This window comes from Dryobates pubescens, chromosome 5 (genome assembly GCF_014839835.1).
Source record: "Dryobates pubescens isolate bDryPub1 chromosome 5, bDryPub1.pri, whole genome shotgun sequence".
NCBI classification, from domain to species: Eukaryota; Metazoa; Chordata; class Aves; order Piciformes; family Picidae; genus Dryobates; species Dryobates pubescens.
In genome coordinates this window covers 23,407,064-23,429,126 of record NC_071616.1, presented here as the reverse complement: position 1 = coordinate 23,429,126, position 22,063 = coordinate 23,407,064, and the positions used below count along the sequence as shown (strand labels likewise).

Sequence of the window (22,063 nt, the reverse complement as noted above, 5' to 3'; positions counted from 1 at the left end):
CCTACAGACATTCAAGATCAGACTTGATGTGGCCCTGGGCAGCCTCATCTAGTTGGAGGTGTCCCTGTTGACTGCAGGGGGGTTGGACAAGAGGACCTTCCAGGGTCCCTTCCAACACAATGCAATCTGTGAATCTGTGAGATGTGGATACTTTGCCTGTCTTTGCTTCAGATTTTATGACTGACCTTGGCAAGCCAGATAAGAGACATATCCCACTCCCTTCTCCATGCACAAGTGTTCTGCCTGCCAACAGAGACAGCAGCTTTCCTACAAGTATGTACTGCCTGAGCATGCACGCACAGAAACATGGATCATTTGGACAAGAGGCAAATATTCAAATCCAAAATTCCTGTTGTTGACACAGAGCAAGGCATTAGCTTAACTTGAGAGTGAGGAAGGAACATAAAATGCCATACAAGTATACTGGGTTTCTCCTCCTGCAGGTCATGTGTACTGCCGAGCATTTTGTAGTCATGATGATGCAGTAACAGAGGAGCAAATTCCTTACTGTGTAGTGTTCAAAGGCTATCTTTCCTTGTTCACACCTCTAAAAGCAAGGAAAATATTACCTACATTGTAGGAAAGAGGTCAAAGCAGAGCAGGTAATTATTTATAAGAGACATACAGTTTGCCAGATAAACTATGCTTTATAAAGACAGCGTTACCATTAGGCTGCCACATCCCCAGAGATGCCAATTTTCTACAAATTCCACCAGATCTAGCATGTATTTCCCTTTTCTAGAGGTTATTTTCTCTGTAAAAAACAGATTTGTTTCTACATCACCTGCACATTGAATTTATGCAATTTACTCCTCTTTCTCAATTTGAATTCATAATCAGAGCTTCTCATGACTATACCAAGACCTTCCTTGTACACTTAAAAATGCTTGTGCAGAGTAACTACTGGATATACAAAGCATGATTCGATAGCTGAGGCTTCCACCCTGCTCCACCACATGAACCATCAAGGTGCTACGAAAATGTCACGCTATCACACTGTATGGGTGCCTGGCTGCATCGGTTGAACGCTGCGATCTTCAGCCCCAGCCACTCCCCACGTCTGAGCTCCCTTCTCTGCCGCACACCATCTTCTGGGCTGGCGAAGTCCAAGGAAGGGGAAAACATGCGATGGCAGAAGACCGGAGGCCCGAACCCCGAACGCCACAGCACAGCGAACACGTTTCTAGACGTCACGTACTAGTATTGCTGCTGCCGGCTGTAAGCGAGCAGCAGGGTCCGTGCCCGCCTCCGTTCTCATGTTGTGGACTGGCTCCCACGGAAGAGGTGCTGCCGTTTCTCCAGCCACCCTCCACGGCTTCACCCACTCTTCCCCCACAGTGCTCCCTAGCACCCGAACTCCCCACTCCGGCTCACACCGTTCCTCCTCTCACGCCCGACCTGGCGCAGCGAGGGGCCCGCAGGTCTCCGAAGACCTCTTTAAGCGACAGCCCCCCCCCATTACCAGGCCGCGCCGCCTCGGGGGTACGCCAGAGGGCAGTGGGGGCGAGGAGCGTCCGAGCGCTGTGTGTCTCCAGGCCGAAGCTTGGGAACAGGGAGGGCTCCCGCTGACCGATCCCCAGCCTACGGGAAAGGGGGGTGTTGGTGGTACAGGGTGTCACTAGAGGAGGAAGAGCCCATCCCAGCCTCCCGACGCTCCCACCCCACCGCGAACCCTAGCAACAAGCCGCCGGCGCCAGCCTCACCGGTGCGGCCGGGTGGGGGCGGGCCCTTCCGGTTCATGTCGGAGCTGGGCTCGACGCAGAGGAAGCCGGGCGGCCATCTTGGCTCGTCCGGGAGCGGCGGAGGGGCGGGGGCAAGCAGGTTCCCCAGCCTCGGCCGCTGCCCGCAGGGTGCTGGCCTTCTCGGAGCCTGGGGCGGGTGGGTAGAGGTTGGCTGGGATGCCAGCGGCGGCGCGGTGAAGCTGGGCTGCGGTGGCGGCGACGGAAGGAGACAGGAGCTCCTTTGGTGGCGGGCCTGCGCTAGCCGCTGCAGCGGAGAGGGGCCGGCGAGAACAGCCGGGCTGTGCGACGCCCTGCTGCCTCCTCCTCCCCACCCGCCCTGCGTTTCCCTCGCGGAGCCGCTCCCTCGCCGCCTCCCTTCCCCTGGCTTCATTCCTCCCCGCTTGATGACGCGCCCCGTTCCCCTCTGCTGACCCCCGCGGACCCCGGCCTGGCTGTAGGATGAGCCCGGAGGACTCGGAGGGGGCGAGACCGCTCCGTTTCCTGAGAGGGATCTAGATCGGGCGTGGAGCGCCGCCGGAGGGTGGGGGGCACCGACGCGACGCCGCCCCCCGCCAGTCACCTCGTCCTTCATGGTGGTTCCTTGCGACCACCATCTCCGAGCAGACGCACAGCCCGGCCTGGGGGCCCGTGTGTGTGTGTGCGTGCCGCCGTCGCGGACAGCGCTGCCGCTCGACTGAAGTAAGATGTCCACTCGGACTCCATTGCCCACGGTGAACGAGCGCGACACCGAGAACGTGAGTACCGCCGGAGTAGGGGGGGGATCAGCCCGCGCCCCATCTTCCCCCGGCACCGCGGGCTTCGGGGACGCCGGCCTGGGGCGCGGCCCGGCGCTACCGGGCCCTGGCTGTCCGGGGTGGGCATCGCCTTGCGGAGCGTTGCTATTAGCCCTTTAGAGCTTGTACTGTGCCCAGTTTGCCGGTTTATTTTAAACTAATAGGGTTTTTTAATATTACCATTATGGTTCGCCTGTTTAGTGGCGTTTGCAGGCGTCCCTCTCCCAAACCGATTCCCCACGGTAAATGGTTTATTCGAGTGTTTCTTGATGGCGAGGATCGGGTTTGCTATGTTGGTAACGGGGAAGAGAAGATCTGCGGGGAGGTGGTGGTGGGTTGCTGCCTTCTAATATGCAAACTTACTGCTAAAAGCAGCCGAATAAATCTCTGGTAAACAGATGGCAATAATTCAGCTCTGGTAGGGGTGGGCTAGGTGACCTAGATAATAGACCTCTTCCCTGCTTAATTTGCAAGGATCTCGATGATAACGACGCTGTTAGACTAGTCACCTGTGCAGATTGACACTAAAAGGGTTTCTTTATTGGTGTTACCTTCTAGATATGGGAGCCTGTACCTCATTTCTTTTTCCCTCTCCCCCTCTTTTTTTTTTTTTTCCTTTTCTTTGACAAACCACGTTTTGGGAGTTGACATTTTATTTGCGAGATTGAATCAAATACTAAATTAACAATCATACAGGTCGTATGCTAAAGGAAGAAGGAAAAAAGAAAATGTAGTCCTACCACATGAACAGATAACCACAAATGAAGCTCAGTAGGAGACTCTAGTTCTGTAGATGGGAGCTGTATTTCTTTTAAGTTAAAACTTGATCCTGGTGCATCCTGTCTAACCATTTTTCTGCATAGGCTCTGACATGTCCCCAAATGACAAACAAAAGGGAGTTGTCACTCACTATCGTCTAAAATGAGTTGATAGTGAGCTTTGTATTTAGCTTTCTATAAAGGCTATCTGATACTCTTTAGAAGACAGATGCTGAGCTTGACAGAGGTGGCTTTTTTTTTTTTTTTCACCAAGACTGCTTATGTTTTGAACTGGTGCAAAAAGTGGAAACTTCGGTTAAGATCAGGAAAAACTGTTGGATTGTTCCAGACCATAAATAGTCCCAAGAAAAGTGTTGGTAGCTCCATTGTTTAAAACAAGACCAGACAAAGCGTTAGAAAACATGCTGCATGGAACAATTACTGCATTACTAGGGATTTAGATTTTATTGACATAATAGGCACTTCTAACTTCTGTGATCTTTATTTGTTTTAGCACTAGATGCAACCTGCAGGCTAAGGGCTATATTGAGCAAAAACCCAACTAAGCATATTTGGTTGTAAAAATCTCAATGAGCTTCCTGCCTTGTGGAAGAAAATTATTAAAATATTATGCAGCCCTTCCTATGCCATAGGGAGAGTAGAAATTGTAGCATACTCCACAAAATACAATACAAAGTTTATGTGGATAATTGTTGTAGTCTTACAAGCAAGCCTGACTGAGTTTTTCAAGCTCCACGCATATGTGTGAAGGCCACCCAGTAAATAACTTTAGGAAGTGTTCAGGCTCTCAAATTCAAATTTCGCTATGGATAACTTAACAGTGGAGAGACTTAGTGTGTGCTTGAGGAGATACATTGTTCACAAGCTGTGTGTTCTAGCACTTGAAGTTAGATTTCAACGTTCCATTTAAGGCACCTTGTTCCCACTTCAAAATATTGGTCTGATACTTCTCTTTATAATCATAATTTAGCATACATGAGTTATCTTGCTTGCGGAAGACTTGCTTTAGGTTAAGGTATGTTTTTCAACTGGTGTAATCTGGGCTGGTGACCACAGAAGTACCTGTCCATTGTGATACTGGCAAGGAGTGATTAATCCAAGTGCTCACCAAATCCGTTGAACTAACACCCCAGTTCAATACTGAGGAAGCTGTCTCTGGCCATCATCGAAGCAGAAATTCACCCAAATGCATTCTGTTTGCCTTGCTTAAAACTAAATTTAAATGTGACATTTAGTCTGTCTGAATTACCACTACAACTGTGAATGCCAGGGCTCTCTTTTAATACTAAATGTGAAGATTGTGACACTCAACTAACTGCTCTTCCACCCCAAATCTGGAGGTATTGTGTTGAGAGGTAAATTGAGCCCTTGATTCTCTTTCACATAAGAGAAGGCTAAATAGTTAATATTCATAGGACTCTTTGAAGCTTGAGTGGACCGAGGCTTAAGAAGTATTCAGCCAGCCTTTGGGCCAGGATTGTGGACCCCCTTAATGCCTTCTCTCTCCTTGGAAGATTACCACTGCTGACAAAGGCATAGCTGGTGTTGAATCTGGTTGAAGTGTGCTGATCATAGCTTATCCATGCCTATACTTGCAGGTTTGAAAATGAAGTTAGCCTCCAGAATGATGTTGAGAGTAAATTATTGTCTGTGCTTGCAGTTAACTGTGTTCAGCGGTTGGCAACTCTTGTTGAATAGACAAGGTCTAATTGTCAGCACTTGATGCATTATTTTTTTCAAGGCAGTGTATACCACTTCTTACTGAGGCATGTACTGCTGAAGTGGAAATACTGTCACAGTGACTTTCTCCAAAAGTCACTCACAGCTATCCAGCCTTTAGTGCCTTTGAGATGAAAGAATTTGGCTCCGAGTCACCTGGTTTTGAGAGGAAAGGCATCCCAGATGATCTGTGATCATAGGAACTTCACACTTGGACAGTTGGAAGCTGGCTGTTGGCCCACAATGAGCTGGCTTCTCACCGTGAAGGTAGAGCAGCTCTTCTCTGATCATATCTTGTGCAGCAATGGCTGCCAGCTGCGGAGGGAACAGAAGTGGATGAGAGAATCAAATCTTTTCTGTCTTCTGCAGAATTATGTCCTGCATGTGGAAGAAGAAAGCATCCAAGGCAGCAGAGAACTCTTTCATACAAAACTGGGAGACAAGGTAGACACAGAAGAACCTTTAGGTGTTACAACAATGAATAAACCTGTTTTACTAGCAGTGAGGAGGAAGAGAGAAGATAGAACAGGAAAGAGTGTGGAAACTTAATGGGAAAGGAAGATAAATGGTGGAAAAGAAATAGGAGAAGGCACAGAAGAATGTGCATATGGCAGGATGGAGGCCAAAAATGACAAAGAAATAGAACCAGAAGGAGCAAGACTCTGGGGAGAAGGACAAATATTCATTAAAAAAAAAATTACAAATTTGGGAAGAATATAGATAGAAACATAGAAATACAGTTGGTATGGAGATGGGTAAAATTCTCTTTTTAAGAGCATGAAATAGAAAAATCTTGACTAAACAGTTTATATTGAACAGCTGTTGGTTTTTTGGGGGGAATGGTAACTATTCTGCATGTGTTTTCACTGCAGGCCAATCTGAATTTAAAAAATGAAGTAATTTGAGGAAAAGTGAGACTAAAATACTCTTATTTCCATGACTGTGCCTAATGTGAAACATTTACTGTTGAAAAATACCGGTGTGATGGCAACTGTACTCGTACAAGCCTGTGTGAAGGATTTTGTGCAGCAGAAGTATCTTAATTGAGTTGTTTGGGGTTTTTTAGTATTTATTTAAAAAGGTTTAGTAAGGACAGGGTTAGGTTCAAAAGTTTACTTTTAAGATACTGAAGGTTAGTGCAGTGTATCTTGGTTTGTTACCAGGTAGCTATGAAATGCATTAGAGCATTTGCAGACAATATGCAAGCTTGCATTATTTTTTATATTATTTATCAGTCTTCTCCTATTACAAACAGATCTGTAATCGGAATGCTTTCTTCCATAGCATGAAATCCTGATTGTTTGGGTATTTTTGAGAAGGGGCTGAGGTGGAAAGCTTGCCTGTGGCCAAGAGTTCTGGCAGCTTTTCTTCCACAGGGACCATCTATGGCAGGTCCAGTACTCTGTGTGTGTTCGTACTAAAAAAATACCTGATTCGATGGTGTGACGTTGTGCGTCGCGGACTGCTAGTATTTTCACATTTTGAAGTGAGAAGCTTAATTCTTTAGCTCTGCTAAACAGCTTGTGCCATGTTGTTTAATCACTTGGTTTCACTGTCAGCTCGAACTGACAGGAGGCTGCTAGGGGTGTCAGCCTTGACTGCTGCTTCCCACCTGGGGTTTATGCCAGCACTAATTACTGTGGGGCTGTATGACGAGTCTGGTCAGCTCACTGATCTGACTGAAATCGGCCCTTAAGAAAAGTGGGTTTATCTCCATTCTGTGTGGCTGCAAATACTGACACAGAAGAGAGAATGGGAATGTCCAGTTCAGCTAGAGAAAGCTAGAAATACTTACTACTTCTTTTTTTTTTTTTTTTTTTTTGCTTTAAGCTAGTCATAGTACAGCAGCCCAGGGCTAAGATAACTTGAGTTGTACCACAACTGCAAAGAGATACAGAACTGCACACTTTTTGAAAGGCGTTTCTGTTCCTGGAAACTAACTTTTTTTCTCTTTTACATTATTTCAGTAACTCAGAAAAACTAAGCTACAGAACTTGACTCCAGAAACTATTAAAAAGTCAAACTTAATTCATGTATTTTGTTAGCACCACTGACTAGGACTTAAAATTGTGGCCTTTAAAGTAACACTGCTACAGAAATTGAAAGAAAATAAACAAGGAAATAGGGATATACCCTAACCTTTGTAGACTTCTTTCTAGGCTTTCTTACCCACTCACCTAATATTCTTGTCTGCTCAGTTCTCCATTTTAATTCTAGTCAAAAGACATGACTGCATGTCTCAGGTGACTCAAGTCAAAGGAATTCTAAGAGTGGAAGCATTTGTCTCTCCAGATCTACATTTCATATGATATACAAGTAGCATGTGTCTGCAACTTCCTTTTCTCAGTTAAGTAATGCTGCCTCATGGGTGTCAGCCAGATCAAAAATGGAGGTCACTCTTTTTTTTAGGCTCATGGCATATCAAGGTTGGCTCTGCTTAGTGTGGAGATCATCTGCCACTAAAAATCTTTAGAATGTACTATGATTACTACTGTTAAAACACAAGCCTGAAGGGTACCGACTACACCTACAATAACACTGCAGTCAATCTCCTGGATGAAACCCTTGGGTTAAGGAAGACTTCTTGGCCAGAAAAGCAGCAACTAACTGAGCTTCATGTGTGTATATACACATACAAAAAGAAATTGACTTTCAAATAAAATTTGTTCCCACAGGGTTAAAGCCTAAAAGAAAGATTTCTATCTGGAAGCTCAGTGTGGTCTTTGAAAACCAACTGTGGAGGGGTGGTTTTTTGTTTAGTATGTAATTAACTGACAGTGATGATTCTGGAAACAACTTAGTTGGCAGTATTGTTGATGAAGAATAGCTGAAGAGCCAAGCATATTCTATTATTCCCCAAGCTGATGTCAATAAATACCCATTTTAATCAGCAGTAAAGAAACTTTGGCTGGAAAGATATGATAAATGTCAGATCTTGATAATGTGAAGCAACAAAAGAGCTTTTAAAAAGCTTTTCTAACTGGCACCAGACATCTTTTTGATTATATAAGCAGAATTTCATCACTGTTTTGTTGTTCAGTGCTAATGCAGAATTCAGATTCTATCTTTCCTATACTGTACAGAGACTGAACCAAATAATGTCAAAATGCATCAGCAGAGGCTGTAGTGGTTATGCATGGAGAGGACTCCTGGGCCAGACCCTGTATGTCTGCAAATGGAGCATTGTTTATTTTCTCAAGGCAGTTAGTGCTTTGCTATTGGAGTTCTCCCACTGATCTTCAAGGCAATGGTGCAGTTGTCAGTGGCACTTTCTAGTGCTGAACTGTGGCCGGAATTGAATGTGCAAGTGTTGCTTTGGGTAACAATGCTCCTTCTGCCAAGTCTCCTGTTTGTCAGTCCATACTTTCTGTCTCCATCAGGCAGCTCACAGCTGGGCCAGCTTTCTGAGCTGTAGCTGCCTTGTTCTGGCTGCTATTCCTGGTTGTTGTTTTTGGTGTTTTGGGTGGGTTTTTTGTCTGTTTGAGGTGTTGTTTTGTTTTGGTTTTTTGGGGTGGGGAGGTGGGTTGGTTGGTTTTGGGTTTTTTTGCTCTCCCTGATGAGATTAGGGAGAATCAAGAATGTGTCAAGAGGTATAGCCTGTGTGCACTAGAGACTGTATTTACTCTTTATAGTCTTCCTTTAAACAGGTTATTTGGTACACATGACCTAATTAAACTAGCCACTCATTTTCATGAATTGTCATTCCAGTTAAATGAATGAGTGCTATGGTAGGCTGAGAACTGCACAGTGAATTCTTCACATTTTGACAACAGAAGCATCCAAATTAGCGTTTTCTCTCCTTTACCAGCTATAATATGTGCTGTATTGTCTCATTTGCTGAGTTCTCACCTGCTCAGTTGTTTCACTTGATCACAGCATCCATAATGGTGGGGCTGTAGTGCTCATCAGTGAATCTACCTTCATGGACTGATAACTTTCATGCTATGTTGTATATTTTACTTTGTAGAATAGTATTAACAATTTTGCAACATGGAAACTGTGACTGTTCGCCTTTAAGAATGATGTAGAAAGCTAGTCTAGAAACTGCCTTTCAATTATATATGCTGGAAACAAAGAATTGGATATGCAAACACACCAGCATGGCTCTGACAAAATCCATCTTTCTCCATATTCTGATTTGTGTCCTGGTCAGAGCTAGAATGGAAGTAAAATGAGGAAAGTACAGAATATCTTCAACAGATGGCTTCCTGTTTTATGACATAGAAAAATAACGTAATATTTTATAATGTGTGATAACTTAGGGATTCCCAAAGCAGTAATTGGTATATAGGCAATTGTGGTTGTGTGTTTGCTATGACACCTCTTGGTGGTTGCCAGAAATCTCTGTTTTGACTTTCCAGTAGAATTCCTTTGTCAGCAGTTGCAGGATGCCCTACTGTGCTGTTTCACTGATACATCTGTGCAATAAGACACTACTTCTTAATATCCTTAGGGCTAACCTTTTTTCTTTTACACTGAGGAGTATTTGTCATAAATGGGAAATAAAATACAACAAATTGTTAAAAACAGCTGCAGTGAAATTGGTGTCCATTTAAAGCACAAAACCAAAACAAAATGTGATATGCTTCTTGATAAGTAAATACTGATAGGGAGTGTGCAGCCATTTACTTATGTCAGTTGCCCAAGTTAGGATACTTGAGCAGTTTCATTAGTTGGTTGTAGTTTCAAATGTTCTTAAGGAGCAGGCTTTAAGTACAGGGGGGGTTTAGAACTAAAATTGCTGAATTGAAGCTGTCACGATTATTACAGGTCTGAACAGCTTTCCAAGAAATTCTGTAGTATCACATTGTAATATTTCATACAAAGATGAGGTAAGAGCTAAGGTAATAATAATTTCTAGAGACTTTTGTAAGATTACATTTTGTTCATTTGGCTGATGAGAAGATAGTTTTCAGTATTGTATAAATACTTTAAAAAATGTTGATACCATTTGTCCTTTCTGTTCTAGAAAAAAAACCCTTCCTACTTACTGCAAACATGGTTTTGGGGCATTCTAATTTCTTAAAGTTTTTCAGCTTTTTTTGAATGAAGATTCTGTCTCTTCCAGGTTTTTTTCTCAGCTGTTGGCAGCTTCTTAAGCAGTATAAGAACTCGTTATATTCTGCTCTGTGTGTTTCTAATGCCGTAAATGTTAAGCTCTCTCTAATTATGCAGACACTGGATAAAGCTAACATGTCAAAAATACTTCAGTTACCAGCACTTTCATACTTCATTTGCTTTTTACTTTCTTTTCTTTTCTTTTTCTTTCTCTTCATGCTGATCATTATCTGGCTATGAAAGGATGTCGGCTCATCATTGGGGGAAGGCTTTTGTGAAAAGGTGGGTTTTGCGTTGTGTTCCAAATACAGCTGGTCTTAGTCTCAGTCCCTCCCACACAGTAAAGTTTCTCTCAAATGAAGATGTTTTACTCCGTTTCCTTTTGGGTTTAGTAATACCAGGGTGGGGCTGTGGGGAGGAAGAGAATGCACTTTTTTGTTTGGTTTGGTTTGGTTGTGGGTTGGTTTTTGGTTGGTTGGTTTTTTTTGGTTGCCTTTTTTTTTTTTTTGCCTGTGTTTGGTTGGTTGGTTTTGGGTTTTGTTTTGCTTGGTTGCTGGTTTGGTTTGTTGTTTGTTTTGGTTTTTTTACTCTTCTCTCATGAGAAAGCTCATCATGTTGGCATGGGAATGGATAGGGGTTTGGAGAAGTCTCCTACTATGTGCCAAAAAATACCCCCAAACAACTTTTAAGGAATTTTAAAGATTTCAAAATATTTTGAAGTGGAACCTGATGTATTGCAGGATTGAAAGAAGGTCCTTTATTGTCATGAGTAGATTTCAGGAAACTTTAAAAGAGAGTGACTCTGGCTAGCTGGAAGCTGCATAAAGTTCCCAGTATCCTTGCTTTGGTTCCCCATCTGCAGTATAATGGTCTTTCTTTGCGTGAAGGTAAGTATTTTCAGAATCCCTCAGCCACCGCGGACGTCATGAATGTTACCTTTAAACAGAACACATCTCCAAGAAATACAGCTCACCTACCACAATGTGTGGAAACTTAATACAAATAAATATGTTTGTTCTAAATCTCGTGATATTAAAACAAACTACCTTTCTTAATGAAGCCATAAAAATGAAGACTTGGGAAAGAAGCCTGGAATTTAAGAGACTCTTCAGGGGTCAGGAGTTGGAAGGAGGCAAAACCTGCAGCTGAGAGTCTGCTTGGGAAAAGACAAATGTCCTGTGTTGCAGTTGACAGTGTAGAAGATGCTATTACTATTTCTTCAGATTGAGATTTGAGCTGTTTATCTGTTTGCTGAAGGAAACTACCTTGGGAAGTAGCTGAGTACAGCCAAATGCTGTACAAGCCAATGCATGACTTGAACTTTTTCTTCATCATCTGTATTTTTGCCTTTTCTCTATACCATTTAGCTTCCCCATCGACCTATCACAGCTTCATGAAAAGTGTTTGGGGGGAGAAACACTTCTATTAATTTTTGAGAAACACATTTATTTTTGATTTTGTACATTTTAGTACTGTATACTACTATGCCCTCTTCCTTCTTTTCCATGAGCAAAAAACCAAACAAAAACGTGTTGAAACTGGGAAGCTGTTTTCTGCAGCTTTTAGAAAGGTTGTGTTCTGCTCAATATAATAATCTTACATGCTGATAGATTTACTTACCTGAAGTGAAATAAAGTCTAAATTATATGCAGTTGCAAATGGTCAGAGTTCTATGGAGTGAAGAGTGGTTATGAGTAAGTCAGTTGGAGAGACACGAACTGCTTAGGAACACACAACTTGATATTCGAAAAACCAGAGCTGAAAAAAGTTGTATTCTTGAAAAGAGATAAGTCTAGGTTAAGGTGGAAATGCAAACCTCTGCACAAACAGATTATGTTAAATTTATCAATGCTACTCTAAGTATGTCCACAGCTGTCGATTTCTCCCTTTTAAGTGTAAAGCTGGAAAGCATGAAAAAAATTATAGGACACAGGAAGTCAGTTCTCCACAGAGGACAATCAAGCTGATGTATTATTGGAAGAATGTTTCTTTTACCTAATATTATTTATATGAAGTAGGATACGAGTAAGATGAGTTTTGAATAGGCTGCACACAGGTTCTCTGGTTTGTGAATGCATGGTACCTGATGTCTACATCTCGGCTGCCTCGTAAGCTAGGCCTAATGCAGTTCATTAGTTCAAGCACAAGACAGCACAGATGTAGATACTCCGTTTGCTTTTGAATCACACAGCTGACGCTGCAGTCTTTGTGTTGAATCTGTCAGCTGGAGAGCCCAAGCTAGTAAGCCTGTGTGGAGGCAGGCTCGCTGTTGCTGAAGCCAGTTTGTGTGCTTGTCCTGCGTGCCCAAGTATGAAAGGGCTGTAGTCAAAATAGTCCTGATACACTTCTTTTTCCAAGGTGGGCTATCATCTCAGTGTAGTACAATTTAAGTAGTACAGCTGTATTCCTGGGATACTATACTTGACCTAAAAGTGATCCTCCTTTTATATATCCAAGAAATACCCTCATGGTCCTGTACAGAACACTGTGGTCCCTGGTCACTGGGGTAACAATGTAGGAGTATGTTAGCATCAGCAGTTGCTGATGTTTTCTGGCTGATCTGAATAATTTGACACTGGAAGGCACCAAAGGAGCTGACAGAGAAGTTCTCTGCATTGTGTGCTGCAAGGTTTGTTAGAAGTCAAAGTTTAGGGAAGTGAAGACGTTAGGCAGTGCTGTGCCAGTACATAGAGGGATAAGCAGGATGGCCTGAACAACCAGCACCAGCCTGGTATTAAAGACTTGCAAATTAGCAAAATTGTTGATACAGGGTTTTGCTAGCTTTAGTAGTTCTTCCAGATGGGCAACTGTTCTTGACCACCTTCTCCTTGAGAATTATTGATTGATAAATACTCAATTGTTACAGACCAGATAATAATAATACAGATATTACTGAGAAAAATTAATCCTTATCAAGCATTGAATCTTTACTGGATCTTGTTGCGGGTGTGCTTCCATGTTCCTGTAGCGGTTATGAGTGGTTTGGAAGAAATTTATGCTGCTGCTCCCAAAAACTAGGATACAGATTACTTGGATGTTACATAGGGCAGGTTGGAACAATCACCAGGAGCATGTAATAACCTGCATGTAAGGAAACTCTGCATTTCACTTCAGCCAAATATGAGATCATGAATGTTAGGAACCAGGAATGAAAGCCAGTTATGTGTGGTAAGGGAATGGGAAGCAATAATTCTTAAAAAGACTTACGGTCACTGTTGGGTGGTCAGCTATAGATGATCTGCCAAAAAGGTTAGTTCTCTCCATGTCAAATAGTGGAGTGTTGAACATAAGATGCAGTCTCTGTGTTTAGCCCTACTGCACCTACTGTTGGCAAGTGCAGTTCTAGCATGAACCCCACAAAAAGATACTGAAAAATAGGAGAGGGTTCTGAAAAGAACTACAAGAAATGTTTCCTTGTCTTTAATCATTCCCACAGCAGCCTGTTTAGGGAGCTCAATATATACATGTATAACACTTACTAAAGTGAGGGGGTAATGTGATCATAGTAATTAAGTACCTATATGGGAAGTACAAATCTGGTGACAATATAGTAGCCAGGAAGTAAGGAGAAGGTTAAGTCAGACTGATTCTCAAACATAGCACCACAGTGTGTGTGTGTATTTTTGGAATAGTAGCTATTGAAACAATTTTCCAAGAGTTGCTGTAGACTTCTGTCAGTAATATTTCTTAAATGAAATGAATGTGTCTTTTGAAATAATTTGGTCACAGCTGTTGCACTCAAATTAACAAACCAAGGAAGTTAAGATGCCAGAGTATGTGATCACAAGGTTGCATCAGGTTATTAAATAGAGTGCGAAACTTGCCAAGTATCATGCAAGTGTGGATTTGTTCATTTGTGCCTATACCATGATTGTTAGCTAATGATCTCACATCCTATGCTACAGTGATTTCCAGAGTTGCTCTGTCACATTTTTGGTTGTCCCCACTGGGTTTCAGAAAGAGGAGGACTAGTAGTAGAGGAGCAAGATCTGAGATTTCTGGAATAATTGTAGATTTAGCATGTTATCTGATGTGTACTCAGACATTTACTTCACATCCACAGACTACTGAGGATTTTTAATGAATGCTTTAATTAGTGAAGCTGGCATACAGATTTTAAACATGAGTTGGGAACTAAGGGACATGAGGGGATCTGCTCTTTCATAAACAGGCTGTCAGAATGAAAAAATGCTTTACTATTATCTTAGCCATGTGATCTAATGAATAAGGACTATTACAGCTATGAGATACATCCATTCATTTTTGCAATTAATAACTGTTCAGGGAAACCAAGTGGAAGGAACTTAACAGATTGCCGACAGTATGTCAGTTCTCTGTAACTGCTGTCTGAGGTTTTGTATCTTAGGTAAGATTTCTTCCCTTGTTCTCCAGGCTGTCCTGGGTTATTTTCAGTCATGAGGTTTTGTAGAAACAGGAGTCTATTACAAGAGGAAAAAAAAGTCCTATGATGTTATCAGTAGCATTAAGCTGTCCAGTAAGGGTGAATGTTTTACCTTGTGTGCTCTTGGAAAGGCTTTGTTTGTGTCTCCTTTCCAAAGGCTTTTCTGCTCTAGTTAGGCCAAGTAGTACAAATGTCGTAGTACATGTTCTGTAGCTGATTCAGCAGTCTATGTAAGTTACTGTTGTTATACGTTCAGGTGATGTTCTGCTTGGTCTTTACCAGTTGACGAAAAGGATGATGTGTTATGAACTGTGAACTTCTTCGTTGTCTATACCAGAGCAAAGTGCTGCATGAATCTTAAGCTTCAGCTGGGTCCTTTGAAGGTTTCTTCAAAGGAATTGCTAATGTTTTTCAATGTTGTATGCTTCTTATTGTTGATGTCTTTTATTTCTTAGCCTTACCTGTGAATGTTTTTATTGCAGCACACGTCCCACGGAGATGGACGGCAGGAAGTTTCCTCTCGAACTGGGCGCTCTGGAGCTCGCTGCAGGAACTCTATAGCTTCTTGTGCAGATGAACAGCCACATATTGGAAATTACAGACTCCTCAAAACGATTGGAAAGGGGAATTTTGCAAAAGTCAAACTAGCAAGGCACATCCTAACTGGCAGAGAGGTAAAGTGGTGTGAGTGTAAACAGTAGCAAATTGCAGTAGGTGTGAAGGTTCTCTTAGAATAGTATCATCCAAGTCTGTGAACATTTAGCACATTTTACTAGAGATACTGCTACTGATGTAGGAAAAAAAATAGAACTGGAAAACTATGGGGGTTTTTACTTATGAAAACAATAGTTAAAAAACAATTTCTATTGAAAACAGTCATTTAAATTTGTGTTTTTGGTAAGTCCCTGTCCAACTTAGTTGTGTTCAAGTTTGCTTCAGAGGTGTGTTGCATGTCTTGGTCAGTATTGTGTGGTGTAGACAAGCTTTCTCTTGTATCTCTTCATAGTGTCTAACTTGGCTCCATAATTAGTTTCTGCATGCCATTGTAATGTAATTAATAACTTGAGCTTAATGATAATTCTGATTTGGTGAACTGTGGTGGTGTTTGCTTGTTACAAATGTTTCTTGTTGCTGTTTTAGTAATAGCAACTCTACATACTGAAAGAGAGAGAAACACCTTGCACCTTGTTGACCTTTTTTTTTGTGTGTTGCCAAACCTGTCCAATTAAGTAAATGCAAGGACTTCTAAAGAAAGATCTGTGGATGACTGCAACACTTTAAGGGAATTTCTTTTTTTCTGAGCTAATACAGAGTTCAGGAGGACTAGACAAAACAGAAGGAATGTAAGTTTGCAAGATTTGTTGGGAGAGTTTGGGGTTTGTTTTGTAAGCCAACAGTTCCAGTGATCAGCAGTTGCCTTCTGGTGTTTAAGTTAATGCTGGTTTGTAGACAAAGTTTTTGCTTGATACTTTTCCACTTAAGTTCCCTCCTTAACACAGGGAGTGCAAGTACTCGATGAGTATTTTTTGCTATTAGTACAGGTATAGGAGTTAGGGGTACCATGTGCCGCACATTGCTTTGCAAAAGTTGAAGTGTATTTTAATTTACTTGAACACAATTGTGTGTTGACCTCTGGTTTATTTTTGTCTGAGATTTTAACCAATAAAGTGCAGTGTGAATGGTGAAATTTTAAAAGATTAAGTGCTAAGTTTCCTTTAACTCTTATGGGATAGATGTCACTCAGTCTGTTCAGAGCATGAATATTTTGCAGGACATGGGCATTGGTTGTGGTTACCTAGAATGAGTCTCATTCCTTTGATGGGAACAGTTAATATAGATTTATAGGAATATCTTGAAGATAGTTTAAACTTCTTCAAAATTATTGTTTGTAAGAGATTAATAAAAAATTCTCTTCTTGCTCGGTGAACTGTACAGCATTGATGATGATTACATTTTAGATGTATATGAGCAAAATTGTTCACAGTATCCTTGATAAGTTTTCCCTGTGTCTTTCATTTACCCTTGCCCTTATCTGATCAGTCTTTAGACTGTGCTAACCTTTTTCATGGCTGTCACATTGTTTTTAGGTTGTGATCAGCAACAAAGTACTGTTGTACTTTGTTGAATCTTGCTTTCTTTGCTAACTCATCTCCAAGGTTGTTTATATCAGTTTTCCATTGTATTTGATGGTGCACTTTAACTCCTTCAACAGTCCTAATCATTATGGCTTGACTTCCTGTGCCAAGGCCATGGATACAGATATTAAACAAGATTGTTCCTCAGTCTTGTCCTTGAAAAACTCTTATTTATTTCCAATCTGAAATTCTTTAGCCTTTTTTCTCCCTTTTTTTTTTAAATTAAAAACATCCTGTGCACATTTCAGTTTATCTAGTTCAATAATTAGTGTGCATTCTCTTAAATGAGGCTTTACAGTACAGATAATCGTATCCTGTGTTTTCATAGGGCACAGTTAACTGTAGGAAAACATGTTACATTTAACCCTTCTGTCTGTTTCCCTATTTTCTCTGCAAGTTTCTTAGCTCAAGAATTTTGTGGTAAATGGCTCTACTAGAAAAAAACAGTCTGATCATTTCTAAATGTGTTCTGCTTTGTTGTTCTTGATGGATGTTAGAAATCTGTGCTACAGGAATATGTTTTCATTTTTCCCCCCTTTTTTGCTTTTTTGTTTAAACATGCCACTCTTAAGAATTCCAGGATAATGTTCTTAGTCTGGCTTTAGCTGGACAGCACTCATCTTCCCAAATTTGAGATTTCCTGCTTTACACACTCATTCCTGCTGGTTCTCTTGTCTTTGTTCCTATTCTTTTTGTCCAACTTACGTACCAAAGTCTAGAGTAAAATGCTTAGTTTTACGAGTCAAGCTCAAATGAGTTTTCATCTATGCTGTATCCTTGCAGTATTTGGATCCTGTTTACTCTTTCTTATCTGTGAGGCTTTTCTTAATGTTCTTTTAAGTGTCCAGTTCAGTTTCACTTTTATGACAATTCCTTCTTTAGGTCTCTGTGCTGATTAACTTCTAAATCATGCAGATCAACATTTTTCATGTTGCTCCCTGGGGGGAAGGTTATGTATGTTCAAGCATTCTTCTAGCATAGTTGCAGTATGAATTTTCCTGTTGCTTGAGGTGCAGCTTTCATATTCCCAATTGGAGTAAGGTCCAGGACTCTCATCTTCATCTGCAGCGTGGTTGCAAGGTGTATGATGAGACTCTAGCCTCAGATGACAGAAAGGGAGAAATGTTCAGCCCTTTGTGGGGTGATTAGAACAACAGCCTAATTTGAGGGAGTTGAATTGTCATGCCAAGTAGTGCGTGGCACTCTGCTTACTGCAGTTAGGGTGGGGAGGGTTAGCTCCACTGCACTACAGCTGATGTTTGGAAACACAGTCCTTCAAGGTTCTTTGTCCAGGAAAGTGTTATTTGTAGTCCGTCTGCCCTTTTGAAACCAAGAATCTTTGTTGTAAATCTGCTTTTGTTAATTCTTTGACTCTATGCCACGTATTTTCTGTGGTAATCTACCAAAGGTTATTTCCTCTGGCAAGTTTTGCATGCTTGCCAAAATTAATCTAAAAGATAAAACTACCTTTTGGTGTTACTGAGGTTATTGGAATTGCAGCCAAAAATACATGTATCCCTTCTGTTCACTGAAGGCATGTGCTCAGTTAGTAGCCAGGAAGCTGAAGTTTCCTAGCAAGATAGGATTCTTTCAGGATCCAAGTGTCACTCCAAGGAATCTTTTGCCATCTTTCTGTGCTGCCCTTGGAAAAAGTGAAATTTAAGAGAGGGAACAGGTTCTGAAAAGTAACAGTTTGGCCAGTTTGCTCAGTGCCTCAACTTTTGATCACTTTTCTCCTACATGACTTGAACAGAGTTAATGTTTTAAGTCATGTTACTGTGAAAAGTGGAAGCAAAGTTAATTTTAATTCTACTAAGAGTCACACAGCGTATCATGGCTGATGGTGCAGTCTGACAGCATAGGTGGACTTGCATTCCTCCAACATTGGCCCCAGCACACAATAATTGAAACTGTTCCAGATTAATTTTGTGTAAAGAGAGTAATGTTTCTGCTTTGAAAGGCAATTTGATGCTTTATTAACTGTGCTTAGTAAAATAGAAGAAGTTATTTCTCAGGCTTTTTGAGAACTATTCTTGAGGGCAGGCTCCCTTTGCGTGTGATTTGAAAACCTGCTCAAGGCACCTCAAATTGCTCCCTGTTATGTTGATGAGGTTTGAGGTCTCAAACTCGGTATTGACATGTACTCTCAGTGTTCATGTGGATAGGAATTCTCTGCATTCATTCTGCCTTTAAGGCTATAATTAGTGCACTGAAGAAGTCTGAGTCTGCATGTCAGAAAACTGAAGTGTGTACTTCCCTGTGTCTCCAGGGCTGAATTTGTTTGCTTGTGTTACAGACGTCTCTGTTCATCTGGCACCAATGCACAGTGAGAAAGAGGAGCTGTATTTTGCCAGAACCAAATGCCTTTAGACTTCAGGGGTTGAAACGAGTTTTATGTCCTTCAAAGGCTGACCATACTGTTACATCTCAGAACACAAAGTGCAGCTTCTGAGTGAAATGTGCTACCAAGCCACAGACATTTTCTGTGGCATGAGTAGTCTTGGGACAACAGGTGACTTTCAAATAAGATTATCTGCTGCTGACAGGCAGCAGCCGCTCTATGTCCAGCATGTATGAGAGATTGCTGGAAGTGAATAACTTTGTTACTTTCATGACAATAGTTCAAGAGGCATAATAGTAGAGATAAAAATCTGTCTTGGTTTCATACACAACTGCTAATATAAAAATACCTATTGCTTAATGTGTTCATCTCTTGTTTGTATTTTTAAAGTGATTTCTCAAGGTTTTGCAATGGAATTTTGCCTCAGGAAATAATGATCTTTGATTTCAGTAGCATACCTTAGAAGAAAATGTTCCCTAAAGCAAAAGAATACTTGGATGTCTTCTTGGTGACATCTCATTGTATCCTGCATGTAGAAGGGCGCAAAATCTTCAATCTTGATTTCAGGAAACACATACCCATCATATAATTCTGTGATGCACCCAAGCATTTACTCGGTGTTCCCCTCTTGCACTCTCCATCATGATTTTGCACGTGAATGTAAGGATATAAATTTGCTTTGATGCAAACTTTGCCAGCCCCAAGTTAATGAAATGACAAAGCACAAAACAGTGTAGAGAAATGGGAGCTGTGGTGTCAAGAGTAGCCTCTACTGTTTGAGCCAAAAATTCAAGAGAAGTTGAAAGCCTTTGGTTTGCACCAGTGAGGTATTACTAACAGCTTGGTTGCAGCATCTTGCCTCTTTGAGAGGAGCCATCTCCTTGGCTTCTGCAGCACTTCTTCTGGTATGTTTAGTCTCTAATTTAGAAAAGAAAAATACCAATTGGCATGTAATTCAAGAAAGATTCCCATTTCCTGTTCTAACATCCTTTAACCAAATTGCATTGCACTGAAGCTCATCTCTGAACCTATTCATTGCCTCAATTCTTCAAGTTCTGACTAGTTAGCATGGTATTAAATTTCTTTTGATTATTATGTGAAGATTTTAATTTTGTTCTTTAGTATTTCTGTGTAGTATTTACTGAAAAGATGAGAACCAGTAAAGGAGTGAAATTGTATTGCAATGGATTTTTGTGCAGAAGTGGCATTTCTTTTCATATCCATCAGGGAGCAAATTGGTGCAGATATTTAGTGAGTTTCCAAAGGTTAATTTAGTTCTTGCAAAATAAGTGTGGAACTACTTTCAAGTTTCTCTTAAATCTTTGCTTTCAGAAGCATCTTCACAAAATATGAATGCCCAGTCAGTAGTATGTAAACTGTTGTGTAGTTAGAGAGCAGGGTGCCTACAGACATTTACACACTATATTAGGACAGTGTGGTGTTGGAGCTTCCACTGCACTAATGGGTCTTAATGTCAAGCAGAAGATTTAAGTGAGCTTCTTGTCTCTCTAAGCTTAAAATACAGTATTTTTTTTCCATTCTTGTTTAGTTTGTTGCAGTAGATGTAAATGACTCTTCAGCAGTTAATTTCAAGTGTTTTTAGTTTAAATACAAGTATGTAATTTGCTGAAGAAACTTGAGTGATTTTTGTGTAATTTTTGTGTTTTCAATTTCGGTTAGAGGATTTGACTGTCATATAATAATGCTCCATAGTTCATGTGGAACATACTGATTATGAACTCTTCCTTTAGGTTGCCATAAAAATAATTGACAAAACGCAGCTGAACCCAACTAGTCTACAAAAGGTAGGTTTTTACATTTAATCTTTGCACTGTATTGCAACTTGTTTTGTTTCACTACCTTCCTCCATTAACCTTGAATGCCTGTGTTGGAGAATCCGAGGCATTGCATACCTTGCACACATCTGACTACTGTATTTAATAACTAGTTTTGTAACTGATACTTTTGATAACCCTACAGTAGTTCAAGATGAACTTGTACGGAGCTATAAACTGAGATAAACAGTGATATTAGCTGCTTCCTTTGTCTCCCAAGCAACCCTATAGAGAGGACATTTGTGGTTTGGTGTCATGCCCCCATGTCTCCTTCCTGCTGGTCATTTTTTTAAGTGTACAAATAGAAAGCTTGTGTTCTGTCCTCTTAAACTGGCTGTGAAAATACTGCCTCTGGACTGAAGGCCGAGCAGTATCCATGCCTTTCATGTAGTTTGCAGCAGAAAAGGTGATGCAGTTTTATGGAACAAATTGGGGCATGGCTGTTGTGGTTTCTTCCCTCTAGCCTTAAATGTTTAATGTGCTGTTTCAGTTGTATTGCCTTATCTATTTTAGTAAGTAGTGATAAATCCTACTCTTTCGTCAGGCAAGCCAGTCTGCTTTGGAGTGCCTGCAGGAAGTACATTTAAATGTCACTTTTACCTCAGACTTTTCAAACTATGTCCTTTTAAGTGCTGCCGTCAAAGGTTTTGTATTTACTTTTTTTGTACTTCAATAAAAAAATCTCATTACAATGTTTCTATTTGAACAAGAGAATAATCAGGATTTACCTGCAAACAAAATGAAATAGTATTTTCAGAGTAAACTGGAAAATACACACATTTTGATTTTATTCAAATGCTAAAATGATCATGTGACAGAATGGTTTTATCAAAATGAATGGTGCAAAAGTAAATTGGACAAGCACCCAAGTTCTTATATTGAATGGTTTGGTTGAGAGGCAAAGAACATGTAAAAGAAAGGCTCTGTTTGAGCAGGTAGCAGCTCCTACTGACTCTGTAGGATGGATAAAAGTAGATAAAATGCAGTTCCAGTTTTCTCAGAATTTTTTTCATCTTAATCCCTGAGGTTATTGGTAATTTCTGGGTAAGCAGGGAAGACATTAAATACATATTAGGTAATAATGATGGATTAGATAAAGTCGATTTGGGGGCAGATCTATGCAATTTGGAATACTTGAAGAAAATGTTACATTCTTGAAGCATTTGGAAGAGGAAAAGAAGCTGTGTGATATGAAGGGGAGGGGTCAGGGCACGGAAAGAATGGCCAGAGAAAAATAGAGCAGCCATGTATTCAGACAAAAATATGAAGTCTCAATCCA

The 22,063-nt window shown here is 41.0% G+C and overlaps 1 protein-coding gene across 13 annotated transcripts in view; it reads left to right on the top strand.

The window, feature by feature from the left end:
• The first annotated feature begins 1,831 nt into the window (after positions 1 to 1,831).
• MARK3 (microtubule affinity regulating kinase 3) overlaps positions 1,832 to 22,063 on the top strand; it is a 62,878-nt gene continuing 42,646 nt past the window's right edge. For 3 of the 13 annotated variants that reach the window (XM_054161801.1, XM_054161797.1, XM_054161794.1), the window contains exons 1-4: positions 1,832 to 2,476; positions 10,315 to 10,353; positions 14,956 to 15,147; positions 20,701 to 20,754. In XM_054161801.1, coding sequence (XP_054017776.1) covers positions 2,426 to 2,476; positions 10,315 to 10,353; positions 14,956 to 15,147; positions 20,701 to 20,754 — 336 coding nt within the window. In that variant the 5' untranslated portion in view covers positions 1,832 to 2,425. The remainder of the gene's footprint in view (positions 2,477 to 10,314; positions 10,354 to 14,955; positions 15,148 to 20,700; positions 20,755 to 22,063) is intronic. The other 10 variants (XM_054161805.1, XM_054161802.1, XM_054161799.1 and 7 more) reach the window with 6 other exon arrangements.